Source organism: Lagopus muta, chromosome 5 (genome assembly GCF_023343835.1).
Source record: "Lagopus muta isolate bLagMut1 chromosome 5, bLagMut1 primary, whole genome shotgun sequence".
Classification (NCBI taxonomy): domain Eukaryota; kingdom Metazoa; phylum Chordata; class Aves; order Galliformes; family Phasianidae; genus Lagopus; species Lagopus muta.
In genome coordinates, this window is record NC_064437.1 from 59,642,887 (window position 1) to 59,657,453 (window position 14,567).

The 14,567-nt window shown below is 37.9% G+C and overlaps 1 protein-coding gene across 1 annotated transcript in view; it reads right to left on the bottom strand.

Moving 5' to 3' along the window:
- The window catches only part of PDZD8 (PDZ domain containing 8), a 49,493-nt gene that overhangs the window by 13,638 nt on the left and 21,288 nt on the right, over positions 1-14,567 (bottom strand). The window contains exon 3 of the mRNA XM_048945381.1: positions 13,393-13,495. Within this exon, the coding sequence (XP_048801338.1) occupies positions 13,393-13,495 (103 nt within the window). The remainder of the gene's footprint in view (positions 1-13,392; positions 13,496-14,567) is intronic.

Below are 14,567 nucleotides of genomic sequence, written 5' to 3' on the forward strand. Positions count from 1 at the left end.
GCATGAAAACACAATTTTTAAAATTTTTTTTAGTTATGTATCAATATTTCAGATTTATTCACTTCAGTGAGCTTTATCAAATGAATAAGGCACTGAAATCACATCGAAGAAATTGATGAAAGCATCCTGTACAAAAAATAATTTGTGTATTCAGTATGAGTCTATCGTGCTATACTTCCATGACCATCACTGAAGGTCTGCTGGCTGACAAAGACAAGCTAGCAGTGCTGCCTGCACGTGGAACAGAGCGAACGCGGGGCCCTCGGCAGCCAAAGGCTGCAACCCTACCAAATGCTGCACTGTGATTTAAGAGCTCTCTGAAAACTCCCCCGAGAAAGATTCACTTTCATAACCAGTGCACCCAGTACTAAAGATTCCAAGTCTGTTTCTTATTTAAATTGGTACTGGAAAAGTACTATTTTAAAAGTTAGTTGTCAATAAAGTGGAGTGTGCACTGAAAACAGAGCTAGCAAAGTACGTAAAAGTTTAGTTTAAGCACAAGTTAAAAATACATACATATACATATATATTTAATAATGAAGCCATAAACAAGTGCATTTTCTGACCATAAGAACAAGCTAAGTTAAAAATCTTGATAATAAAAATAGGATCTGAATACCTACAGATTACAGAAATTAGAGCCTCATAGAAGAACAAACGCGCAGTGTGATGAAGGATGAAATTGCTTATGGTAATAAAGTCAATAAAGTAAAAGAGGTGAAATATAGTAAAAGCATTAGGATGCAAAACTACAAACTTACTAAGTTGCTCTCAATTCTTAATAGTCACTTCACTCTTTGGTGTATTTGGTGAGAGCAAGAGATGCGTTAACTCAAGAAAACGTTCAATCTCTACAACATTCTTGAAAGCTGAAGTACAGTGTAGTCAGGAAATTATTTTTAGTCATACACTGGGGGTGGGGAAGGGTAAAACCACCACATCTACAGAGTGGAGGAAAAGAAAAACAGAGAGAGAAAATAATTAGCCTGTACTAGAGAACTGCTGCCTGCATGTCCACATGTGAGGTACCGTGGCAAATTCCCATAGCTTCACTGCTGCAGACCTCTGGTTATTAAAACTATTTACACAAACTACTTGAAAAGCCACACTTGCATTTTTAAATAGCTATTTGTGCACAATGTTATACTTCAGTAATGACTGTCATGCAAATATTACTATCTAGTCTGACAGAGAAAGGTATAAAGAACTCTCTTTTTTTTGTGAGACATACAATTTGGGAAGATAAAATTGGCAGTATGGTGCTTTTTTTCTTCTTTAATTTTAAACTTAGAAGTCTGCTAGCCTTCAGTGTCAGAAAATCCTAATGAATAAACATGTGTTTCCATCACGCACAGCTTGCCCTTCTTCCTGAACTCTAGAAGTTTGAAAAAAGCCTTTCACTTTACATACTTGAATACCATTGGAAGAGGAGTCCCAGAAGATAATTTATACTGATTTATACTGAAAGAATTCTACACTGCTAAGTCACAAAATACCAACATGGACTTAATTTCAGTACTTTCAGGAGAAGCTTTTTTTTTTTTTTTTTCCATTTTGAAAGAAGAGCATACTTCTGAGTTGAACTGGAATCAGTATTTTGTGTATGTTGGGTTGGTGGTTTGGCAATATCAACAGATCTCTTTGGTCCACTTCATTATTTTTTGAACTCACAAAAGAGAGCGTATTTGGTCTTATTCCAGTGCATCTACAGGTTTGCAGTCCCAGCTGGCCAAACAAAATCCAAAATGAAACTAATCTTTGTAAAAAGCAAATTGTGTGATCCTAGTTGGAAACACGTTCTTTACTTTATGGTAAGTGTGGTTTACTTTCATTCCATTTATTAGACCTAAGAGAATACTGTTTTAGTGACCTTTTACAAATTTGTTTCCTCCTAGCAGCTTTATGTTCAGGAATTAATTACAAGCCCTGGTTATCTCAATCACATGTAGCCAAGATTGTGGTTCCAAATACACTTCTACAGATCAGTTGGCAAGGATCTCACCATCTTCGCTCACAACAGCAGCAATATTCATTCCTTGTTATCACAAACATATTTTCAGAAAATGTTATTTGTGATTCTTCTTCAACAGCTAAAACTTCAAAACTATTGTGGAAGTAGAAACATTTATCAAAGCAGGCAAAAGTAAAATTGTTAAAAAATATTCTTTGTTCAGATATTGTCTGCAAGGAATGAAAATCCATCATAGATGTTCCCATGCTTTGTCCAAACATCCCCTGTAGCCAGACTGCGGAAATGAAATAAACAAGAACATCATACATTTATTATTTCCTCTGCTTTGCTAAGAGTATTTAGGCTAGAACTGCCTCCTGCCTGGACTATCTGTAATACAAGGAAATATTACCCTGAGTCTGTCAGTACAGAAATACTCCTAGACTGGTCTCAAGTAAAAAGAGTGGTTTAGTCTAAAGTAGTCTAAATGAATTCAGTAGCCCTGCTGTGATCTGGAAGGATCAGATTAGCTCTCAAGGTCTCTTCCACTCCACATTACCCTGGCTCTAGTCTAATAACCAGACACACTGTTCAGCTAGAGTTCAGTCTTGTTTGGAACTATATATTTATATATTAATAGATTATTAATATTAATATATTAAACAGCAGAAATACTGACTACAGCAGAAAAATTGGCTCAATTTCAGGTAGTTATATATATAATTGCTATAGTCAGTATATCTGCTGTTTAATGTTCTTGATAGTATAATTACAAGTATCTTCGAGTTTCTACTACCTATAGATAATATGTACATTAACTAGGTACATTAAAAGATTCCACACTAGCCAAATATTTACAGCTGCTGTATTCCCATGACCTTACTACTGCAATGACTGTGGTGGTGATTTTATCCTTGTTAAATGTCCTTTGGTCTGTTCATGCAGCTATTTATCATCACACCTGGTCTCCTGCACCACATTAATGGGTATTATTTGCTCTCCCTTAATACTGCACCCGCTTTCTTTTAATAATTAACAGATATTACATCCCTAAGTACTGCTCAGAGAACTCCCCAGTGCCTTGAGTATTTTCCTTACTGGAAAATTTCAAAGAAACTCTAAGGGTTTTCCTGAGCCATTTATTTTTGCTGACTGACAAGACTGCTCAGCCAACAGAGGTCTTACAACTGCCCTCTAAAGCTCCCCCCCTCCCCCCCAAGTTGAACATACAATGTAGTAGTATATTACTCCCAACACATTCTACCCTATTACTCTAGCACAGAATTTTCCTCGGGTCAAAACTGTCTGAACTCTTGCTTTTTCACACCCTACATTAAAGTCACTCTTAAAACAAACTGCCAGCAATCAACAAAAACTCTTAACTCTCCCTTACTCTTCTGTATTTTTAAGCAGAACAGCAAAGCTAAGGAAACTCAAGCACTGGGCTTCACCCCGTCATAGTAATGCAACAGGTCGAAGACCTCCAAAGCAAACATAACTGCTCTGTTTCAGACATCACATGAAACAAGGTCACCTAGATAGAACACATTCACCTGCATGTCATCACTACCTGCTCCTTTTCCATTTTGTGGGATTTGAGTTATAAGTTTAAGATCTATTCCCCCTTGCCCACAGTCCTTTTTTCCCACCCCTCAACTACTTACCGTACACAGCTGGAGCTCTTCAAGTTTTTTCTCCCACGCTGATTTGCAAACTGCTTTCTTTCTACAATCTTTACTGTAAAGAACTTTAGCTTCAACCTCACTGCATGATCTAAATCCACGGACAAGCAACTTAAGTTACTGCCTCCCAACAGGACCAAGTTTTACCCATGCCTCCAATGCACTTCCATTATTTACTATGCTATTCACAAAAAAGAAGGGAAAAAAAATGGATAACCTTTAACAAGTAAACCTCAGCAAGATGACAACAATATGAATCTATGGTTTTTCAGCTCATTCAAGAGACAAAAGAGATAGCAGCAGCAAACTGCCAGCATGGAATTTGCAATTTAAGAGTTATTTAAAGCACATGTCTGCATTTGCTTTTTATCTCAGATCAGGTGTGTGCTTAGAGGCTGAGCTTCCCATGGCCTCTGCTCCCCGAACTGTGATTTGCATCACAGAGGGCTCCTCCAACCCAACCTGCACTGCAGCCAAACTTAAACTCCACCACGCTCTGCTGCTTGTGGTCAGCTTCATTTATGGTCTATAAACAGGTCTCAAATTCAAACTTCTGAGTAAAAGAACGTTATACACCATCTGTTAACATCCCCTGTCACAGGGTTCATCTCGTATCCCCTAACAACAGGTTACATAGCTCAAATTAATGTTGACTCCACATTTTCACAGAAGCACCAAGTGACTGAACATTAATTTATAATTTTACTATGTTACTTCTTATGCAGGTAACTTATTCTATTATTGAACTCTTACTGCATATGTGCATTTTTGTTTCTACTTATCCACAAATTTCCATCAGCTTTGAGACCAACGGAAATCATCAGTTTTAAGGGGAGGCTGAGAAGATTACAATGCTTGGCTGTATTAGGAAGTTGTGAACACTGTATTCCTAAGCTTACTTAGGATGTAATTCATAGTTATGTAAGTATTTTGAGTTTACAAGCTGCTGTACATCCTGTTCTTGCTTTACTCCCACAGATGTATGATTTAACTACCTGAGAACCTAGAACCAAATTTCTGCAATTGCTCTGCTAACCATACATCATTTTTGCATTTCTTGACTCTCTCCTACAAGATTAGAGCTGTAAGTTCAAATGAGTTCCAGATAAGTTCCAGGCCAATGTCTCATGAGTCAAGTTATTGTAACAAACTACATTTTTAAACATTGGGTCAATTTGCTATCCAAAAAAATCATCATGTAAATTTAACTGCAGAACAACTGATACTTTTGATTTTATATATACATAAATGCACATATATGCATGCACACACATACACACTCCAACATTAAAAGTATGTGTGTACATAAAATATGCATATATATATAATTATATTCGGATAAAAAAAATAACTAAAAACAATTAAAAATTCAAGCTTTCTGGATGTCCAGCCTCAGATTTCTAGAGGCTTTTTTGGGGGTTGTTTTCTTCCTTCAGCTAAAGAAAATATATAGTTTCAATTAACATCAAATGGATCTGAGAGCGTGCAGATGTTATATTTGTTAAAAGCTAAGCAGCTAAAAATGGAAACAGATGACGTGAGTAAAGGTCTGAAGATACTGACTTTTGCTTAAGATATCTGTAAAGACATCATAGTTCAAAGAGTCTATTTATCTTACCTAAAATTTAATGGAGCCAGCCTTTTAATAGCCTGCATTAAGAGAAATGCTCCATTTTTCAAAACGATGACTCACTTCTGATTACTTCCGATGCATAGGTGTCCTTTGCAGAGTATCAGGCTGCTCTCCCTAACCTTTGTACACTGGAATGACCTTTTAGTCGTTTTATTTGCGTGAGGGGAAGCAGCAATTGCATTTTTGATCCTCCAGGCTTTTGTAGGGCAACTGCTATGCTGCCCACCCATATTACTTTCTCATTTCTGTCTGCCATAGTTATAGAGCCCGTGTTATATACCACATCTGCATTACAAAATGCCTGCTCAGGCTTTTTTTCCACCATTACCAAAAGTATTTTAAAAATAGTAATCCCTAAGTAAAAGGGAGAACAACCACTTGTGTACTATTAATCAGAGCACGCACTTTTGCCCTCAAAACCAGATTTCTCCCCTGTTATTCTTAGGGTAATATGGTTAGGTTGCAGTTGGACTTGATGATCTTTAAGGTCTTTTCCAACCTGAGCAATTCTAAGAATCATAGAATCAATGACAGAAAACAACCACAGTATTGTAACTAATGAGAACAATAACAGTAACGTGTACTCCAAACACCATCCTCATTCAATGTGTGACCTCCAGATGCTGAGCAACACCCTGAAAGACTGTAAAAGACTTAACACCAAGAGACAAGCATCCGATTTCTGCTTTGGCTTGTGATTAGAGGGAAAAAAGAACAACAAAAAAAAGAATAGTTAATTTGAGACAATGTTCAGAGAAATAATTACAGCATTCCAGAAAGGTGAGACACAACCCATGTAACAACACAGCACCTCGAGTCCAAGAATTTGAACTACTTAACTCATTTGACTTCATAAAGATAGCAACATGACATAAGACTGTACTCAGAATAAGGAATTCCTCCCACAAAATTAAAGGCTTTCTTTGCAGTCATTCAGTAGTTCATAGCCCTGTATTTTGACACTTCAACCACAATTTCAGACCACTACACATCAACTGTCTGTGGGGTATGAACATTCATTTTCCTTCTGTGGAAGGACATCAAGTACCTATATTAAAGAATAGCAGGTTCTTCAGTGAAATCTTTAATTCTGAAATTATTGTACTATATATAATTAATTAAATGCCAATTAATTAAATAAGGATATTTTCCAAAACCTTCATTCAAGTTTCTTCCTGGCATTTAGCCTGATTATACTCATTTAATCGAATGTAATTTTTGTATTTACACCAAACTACAACAGCAGTGAGAATCAGACCTAAGTACTGAGATTTTCTCTACTAACGAGTACTTTAAGGACATGTTAACGTGGTCTACATATAAAACAGTCAAGAAGATTTGAGTACCATCTCTCAAACTGATTAGAACAGAAGGGTAGCTGCTGAAATCCAGGACAGGAACACAGATGTACAGGGCCATTACTAGGTAAGAAATCTGAATTACAGAGAACCAGAGAAGAAGTTGATGCTCATCACTACTGAAAATCATTACAAACAGCTGTGCTTATGCACATCACCCTTCTAAGTGTACAACGCTTAGGCCAAAGTAGATGAGCAAAAGAAGTACAGCCTCAATCACATACCCACCAACCAGACTCTAGCCTATGTCTAACACTTCAATTGCTGCTGATGGATAGTCAGATCCCTACTGTAAGTTAGAGACTCTCCAAATTAAAGACTCAGTTCTATGAATCATTTCCATGAAACAATTGCTTCAGAGAACAACTTCATACAAATTGTCACATTTTAAACTGATAAAGTTTCAATATTATGTCTCTCAGCTTATGTCTTGGATATGAAACACTTGGTCACTCTGTCAGCTGGTAAAAGAAACTCCATATAATAATTCCATTTAAAGTCAATAAAGTCTTTCATTTCCCCCCCCATGTGTTTCAGAGCCAAATAACTGAGTCTGAATATACCAAAGTGAGAAAGAACACTCTGGGATGAATGTGATGCCAGTAAAAGGTCTGACTTTCAAAACAACAAAAGATTTTTGAAAATGGACGTCAGACTTCTAGAGTTTGGAAGCCACCTATCTAACATGATAGTCACCACACCACGAAGCCAAACACCTACTTTTGGGCATTATGACCCTCAGGAAGAGGAACTTGCATGGATGATTCACTCGTAAAAGAGCATTTCAAAGGCAGGAAAGCCCTAAGCCTTCCACCCCCAACCTTCCCCCTCTACTGCAGCCACATGCAGCAACCACCAGCACAGCTGCTGGCTCCCTGGCTGCACAACTTCACAACAGGACATAACAACATATTTTAGAAAGTCATTCCCAAAATGTACTAAATTGCCCAGAAACCATTTTGTTTACTCTGGTCAATGAAACACTGTTATCTCTCTTACAATAGGCCACACTGTTTACACAAACAAAGTTAGCTCTCATGCATCAGCCAGCCATCTATTTATTTAGCAAGATTGGCTATCATTGTAAATCAACTTCTTTGCAAACAAGAAACGCAGCTGCTGCAAAACCTACTTAGAACTCTTTCCCACATCCAATGTTTTGAGCAGGTGAGAAGAATAAAGAAGTAAATCAGCACAGGGCATCAGTGATGCACTACAGCATGGTGCCTGGCTTGTATTTTGCAAGCATTCTTAATGAAAAGAGATCATGCTGTACTTCCTTCGTAATTGTTTATTTTAAATGTGAAGTTGCATAATAAGACAAGCTTACAGTTTCTACTCTAACTAGGAACTATCTAAAGGATATAGAATATATGAAAGTAAAAATGAAAGAATACGTACCAGAGATTGGTAATTGCGTGAGTAACCTCTAAGGAGAAAGTGAAAATGAACATTAAATGCTAAAATGAATAATGCTTATCAGGTCAGTAATAAGTGTTGAAAGAACAGAAGAACTAATCCCTGATGAAACTCAAAAGTTTTATGTACATTCTGTAACAGTGTGGAAGGAGGCAGCACTTCATTTTACTTTGTAATCCTTTTTCCTAATATTTTAAATGTGAAAGCCAGAAGGTCAGACTCATAGCAGGCTATCAGAACCCACCGCAGAACAACAAGTGCTCTGAGGAAAGCTCACAATTTCAAGCCCAGCTGTGGGGACAAAGAATGTGCATATATGCTGTTATAGACCTGGATGCAGTTGATGCTTTTTACACTGCCTCCTGCAGTAAGCTGTGGAGCACTCTGCTTTTCAATCAGGATATGCATGCCCAAGAACATGGTGTGTATCTCCTGAATTATTTTTATTTTCATACAAGCAGGCAGTATTAGGTCACACTGTGACTGTGGCAGTAGCACTTTGTTCTGGACCACCTGAATACACATGAACCAAAAAAGTAATTTTGTTTGCTTTTGTTTGAATCATAGAATCGCTCAGGTTGGAAAAGACTTTGAAGATCATCAAGTTCAATCATGACCTAACCATACTACTCTACCTCTAACAACCCTCCACTAAATCACATCCCTGAGCACCACATCCAAACGGTTTTTAAACACATCCAGGGACGGTGACTCAACCACCTCCCTGGGCAGCCTATTGCAGAGCTTAACAACCCTTTCTGTAAAGAAGTGTTTCCTGATATCCAACCTAAACTTACCCTGGCACAATTTAAGGCCATTTCCCCTCATCCTGTCACCTGTCACCAGTGAGATGAGACCAACCCCGCTCTCACTGTAAGCACCTCTCAGGTACTGGAAGAGAGCAATAAGGTCTCCCTTCAGGCTCCTTTTCCCCAGACTAAACAGCCCCAGTTTTTCAGTCTCTCCTCAGAGGGCATATTCTCCAAGCCCTTCACAAGCCTTGTTGCTCCAGCACCTCAATGTCCCTTCTGTACTGAGGTGCCCAAAACTGAACACAGTACTCGAGGTGGGGCCTTGCCAGTGCTGAGTACAGGGGCAGGATGACTTCCCTAGTCCTGTTCACCACACCATTCCTGATCCAAGCCAGGATGTCGCTGGCCTTCTTGGCCACCTGGGCACACTGCTGGCTCATATTCAGCCGACTGTCCATCAGTACACTAAGGCCCCTTTCCATCAGGCTGCTTTCCAGCCAGTCTGCCCCAAGCCTGTAGGGCTGTCTGAGATTGTTGTGACCAAAATGCAGACCCGACACTTGGCCCTCACTACAGAAGGTCTCATTAAATCACAGAGAAGCAGAAATGCTGTGAGGCCTCCAGTCCAAAAAGCTTAAATGTTTCAGGTGAACCAGAAAAAAATCCTGATGGCCTTCAAGTTTATTTGAAAGACGGATTACAGAACGTTATGTAAGGCACAAATCTCAGAACTATTCCCCACTGAATTTACTAATATTATCAAATTTTACAAGATCATGAATTTTCATAAAAAGTGACATTTTGAAAAAGCTTCCCTTGCTTTAATCCTCCTTCTTTCTTTTGGTAGGATTAAATGCTGAAATGGCAGACTGTTAAACAAGCAGACCGAAATGCCAACTGTGAGGCATTTAATTCTGTGTATTTACAAATTAACGTTTCACAGTTGCTTCAAAATTTGACATTATTGTTGAGTATCCTCAGGCAACTCATTTCAGAAGGTGCTGAATTTGATTTACATTATTACTTGTTTTACATTTATGTGTCACTACTGGAATACCTTTAGTTTCCCATAAGCCTTGATAAAGCAAGTTTAGTTTTATGAAAGACCGAGAAATATCCATTTTGTTTTTATTAAAATGTACCAATCAGCCCACCTAAAGCAATTTCACAAGTTACCACTGTATTCACGTGTAGAAGCCCATAGCTGCCAGAATCACCTCCCACAAACAGCAAAGACTGTGGTCTCTGTGTGTATGTAGACACACACAAACTCAGAATGTACTGAGCAGATGGCACTGCCCTTACCCTCCGTTACTTCGGTGCTGACCTCTGAAAGTACACAGAAAAAAGTGGGATTTGAAAAAATGTTATTAAAAAAAAAAAAAGCAGGTAAAACCCCAATCAAAGTACCCTCCTACCCACACTTGCTGCCTTTCAGATGACAGAAGTGTGGACGTTCCTGCAGTGCAACCTGAAGCAGCCTAATACTTTGAAATCAGAATTTAAGACGTGTTCCCTCGTAGCTGTCTTAAATTATCCAGCTTCCTTATTTCACAATCAACAGCAATTATTGTATGCTTCTGAATTTCTATTACAAAAACAAAGCAAAAAAACCCACAACCCAACAACCCATAGAACAGATACATTTCGTCTTGCAGTTCAGACCCTTCCCTCTATTACTCTACACTGTCACAAACAATAAAAACCTTCCCCCCCCAGTCTGTAAGTGCTGGCTAGTAGTTAGATACACACATAAGTACAGTTTTAGCTGTGGAACACCTGTCTAGTAATCCAGTGCTGCTAATGCTGTCTAATGACTATATCCTATCCATAAATAATTTTCCCACAGCAATGCAGTGATTAATGTTAATTCCAGCAGCAACAGTACTAATTAAGGTATTTAGGAATATTTACATGTCACATGGGAATGTGCCAAATCATTTCTCTGAAGTTTTATTGGTATTTCAGACTGATTTGGTAAATAGCTCAGAAGCAAGAAACATCTTTGAATTACAACAGATACTTCTGTAATCATCCAGATACCTTCACTAACACAGCACTTTTTTTTCAGAAGCAATTTTGACATCTGCTAATATTCCATAAATAATGGATCAGACTAAAGTCTCACCAACTTTATTATGAAGCATTAAACCTGTCTAATCTTTTATCACTACTACTAATATAACAAAAGGAATGGAAATGCCAATAAGTGCAGAAAGTTAAGAGAATTTTCCTCAGGAACTTTGTAGAATGCTACCTGCCTCATTGGATATATTCTCATGCCTATATGATACTACAAGAAAACAAACATTTAAACCAGAATCTACTGAACTATTTTTCACTTCAACTTAATCTATCATTTCTTCTCCGTAATTTCTGATATTCATTTTAACAACTTCATCTCAATTAATTATTGCAGACATGGTCATTTAAAAGGATTTAATGTAAGAGAGACTTCACACAGTTGCAATTTCTCAGAAAAGTCAGTTCCAAACCTAAGCATGTTTGCAACAGTTCTAATTCTATTGAAGGAATTGGCAATTCTCTTGCTATCCAGGAAGGTCTCCTAATATTTTTTAACTTAACTTGCATATTTGAACTGATTTTCTAAGGAAAAGAGACCCCCATGATTGTATTAAACATGATAAATAGAAGTTGCATAGCAAACTGGCTTTGTCCAGTGCTAGCTTTTAGTTTCAGTATTCAACCATAATCAAGATCTTTAGAACCAGGATCCTAAAGTTAGTTTACCTCTTCAGTGGCATAAAATTCCAGGTGATTGAGCACAGTGAGTTCCCCACACTGACAGTGCAGCTACAGATCCAGCAGCTCACCAAGGAGCCACTGCTTTCAGCAGGCAGTGATGAGACAGCAGAGGACACAGCTACTCAAACTTCCTTACATCTCAAGTCATAGTTCTTCAGGATGGAAAACTCAGAAACCTGCCATTTCATTTCAGGTGCTCAAACAGAACGTGAGCCCAAGTACTTTTCTGCAGTTTTAAACGTGTCTTTCTACCTACCACCAGTTTAGTTCTACTGCCATCTGCTGTCACAAACACACCAATGCCACATTGCCTGCTAACAAGAGGGCAAAAACACGTTTTGAAATTGCTCTGGCACAGATGCTAACATGCAGCAAATGAGCTCAGGGAGCTAACACAGCTAATTCACAGCCAAACAGCCCTCACAGTGCCAGGAGCTAGTATAAATGGAGATAACTCTAGGAACTACCACTGTTCTCTGTGATGTTTGGCTGCCAAACCAGGCTCTTAAATCTTCAAAACTTAAAACCTCAGCAGTTTCTCTGCCCGCGTGCCAATTACTGGCTTCCTCCCTGCTTGTGCCTTCCCTGCCCACCTCCTGCATGCTGTGATCAGAAAGGTGCTTGTGACAAATGCTCAAGGTGGCTAAAGGAGCTAGAGTGAACCTCTGGGCAACCACTACTATTTTTCAGTTGACTGAAAATATAGCAGCTAAGGCAATGGGAAGCAACTGTCTTTCTGATGCTCAGTCACATACACTTTTAGGGATAACAGTATAAGTAAGCTGAGAACAAGTTTCACAGCTGTTGTCACAGAGTTTTAAAAGCAACACAAAATGGAATTTGATCACAGAGATTGAAGAGATATTCCAGATTCTGGCTGCTCCAGCAAGAAAACAGTCTGAACTTCAGAACTGCAGTCAAATATAATGCACAGAGCTTAAGAGAGCTGAACTCGGACAGTAGAAGGCAAAATGCATAACACTCATTTTCATTCCAGTGATTTCTTTTTATGAAGCCAGTTGTTAAGATGAAGTCTTTGTAAAGCTTCTGTTGTTTTCAGTAGGCACAATACTTACTCTGCTCAGTCTAAGTTCAATTTGATAACTACCACAATATCACTGATGTGAAATGTTCAGGCTCTCATATATTGCACCTCTTGTTTTGAAGAAGAGAGGCAACGTTATTCCTCCCACATATGCAAAAGAAATGTATTTTGTGGGTTGTGTGCTGCTAAATTCATGTTATCGAGCATGATAGTAAAAGATTAACTCACAATACCACTAATACTACTATGTTCTATATTTGCACAGTTTTAAAAGTATTTTTCTTTAGCACACATGGTAGGGTTCATATACTCTAGAAAAAGTTAGAAATACATAGCAATTCGCTCCACATTTTGTCAAAATGTAGGCAAAAGCAGGAAATTGGTGATGAATTACCCTTTGAGCACGTCTTCAGTATTCATGTCAGAAAGGAACACACTACTGCTCAGTGAAAGACAGGTGAACCTCTAAACATCGCCTCACCCAAAGGCAACAGGTCTACAAATGCACATTTTAAACTGTTTGCTCTAATGCAGATAACAGTTGAAAACGTGCCTGAAACCTGATTTGTATAAATTAATTATCAAGCACAATTGTGATAACTGAGCATGATGCTATCCATACACGTCAAATTGACAGTCAAAAAACTATGGATTAAAAAGAAAACGTTATGTTTTCAGTGTTTTCTTCCTGCCAAATCACCCATTTGACTGCCCAGAAGGCACACTGCCTAAACAACGTAAGACCATAAGACACACTGCAACATACAAAGATTATATCCATTTTACCGTTTTAATAGAACTCCTTGATTTTTCTTCCCAAACACTACTGCTCAGCTCCATTGTGCAATGAACATTTGTTTCCTTTTCATAGGATCCAAATATAAATAACCTGAAACAGAAAAGCCTGTAGTAAGAATTGTAACACTATTACATAGCTCAGATATCATGCTAAAGTCACTGTTCTTCCCTTATCCATCCCCTGTGCACTGTTTTCAGCGTGCACAAACACAAGCCCACAGAAGCAATTCACAAAAGGCAAGGCACTGCCACCCTCTAGTGGAAGAATTCTATATGTGCCATAAATCATTTCAAAATTCTAGCTAGGACTTCTGTTTGTTTTATTAAACGTTCAGTTGGAAGACGAGTACTTTCCTAGACAGTAACAACTTATAAATAAAGATAGCAACTTGAGTCCTAAACTTACAGCATACAACAGCTTTTCTTGGTTTGGAAGAGCATTACTGTAGTATTAAAGTCGCTGCTTATTTGTGCCTATTTTGCTGAATTAGGATCCTCTCCTATCTGCAATTCTTTTGATACACTCATAACAAGCAGAAGAGGTTCTTTATGCATCATATGCTATTCCAAAGGGCTACCAAGCCTTTCAGTTGGATACCAGTACTACAAAATGGGGAAAGAAACAAACAATGGCTTTTAGGATTCGTAAGTGCACTTAACTTATACACAGTTTTATCACACAGTAGCTGGAATTGGATAAATATTTTGGAATAAAAACCTCAAACAAATTATATTCTTTCAAGAGAGCTGTTTTTCTGTATAGTTTGACAGTTTCTAAGCATTCAGGCAAAGTATCTTATTTGTGATTGAGATATTTTTATCTGTTTCATACAACTCTTTAGATGATGGAGATGAAAACTGTTAGAAAACCACACCAGTTCTCTGTTTGTGCTCTTAAATAATGTTTCCAGGTTAAGTAGTCATGATCAAAAAGTGCATAGACTTCCAGATGTGGAAATGTGTTAATATTTTTATATTAAATAATTGAAATAAATAATTGAAATAAATAATTGAAATAATTGAAAATAATATAATTGAAAGCAAACGTAACCAACAACTAGAATTGGTGAAATTAAACTAGTCCCAAGGTAAAGCATCTCTCTGTCTACAGTAGCTCTCTAACCTGTGTTGCCGCAAAGGGAATTAAGTATTCTTTTTGTACG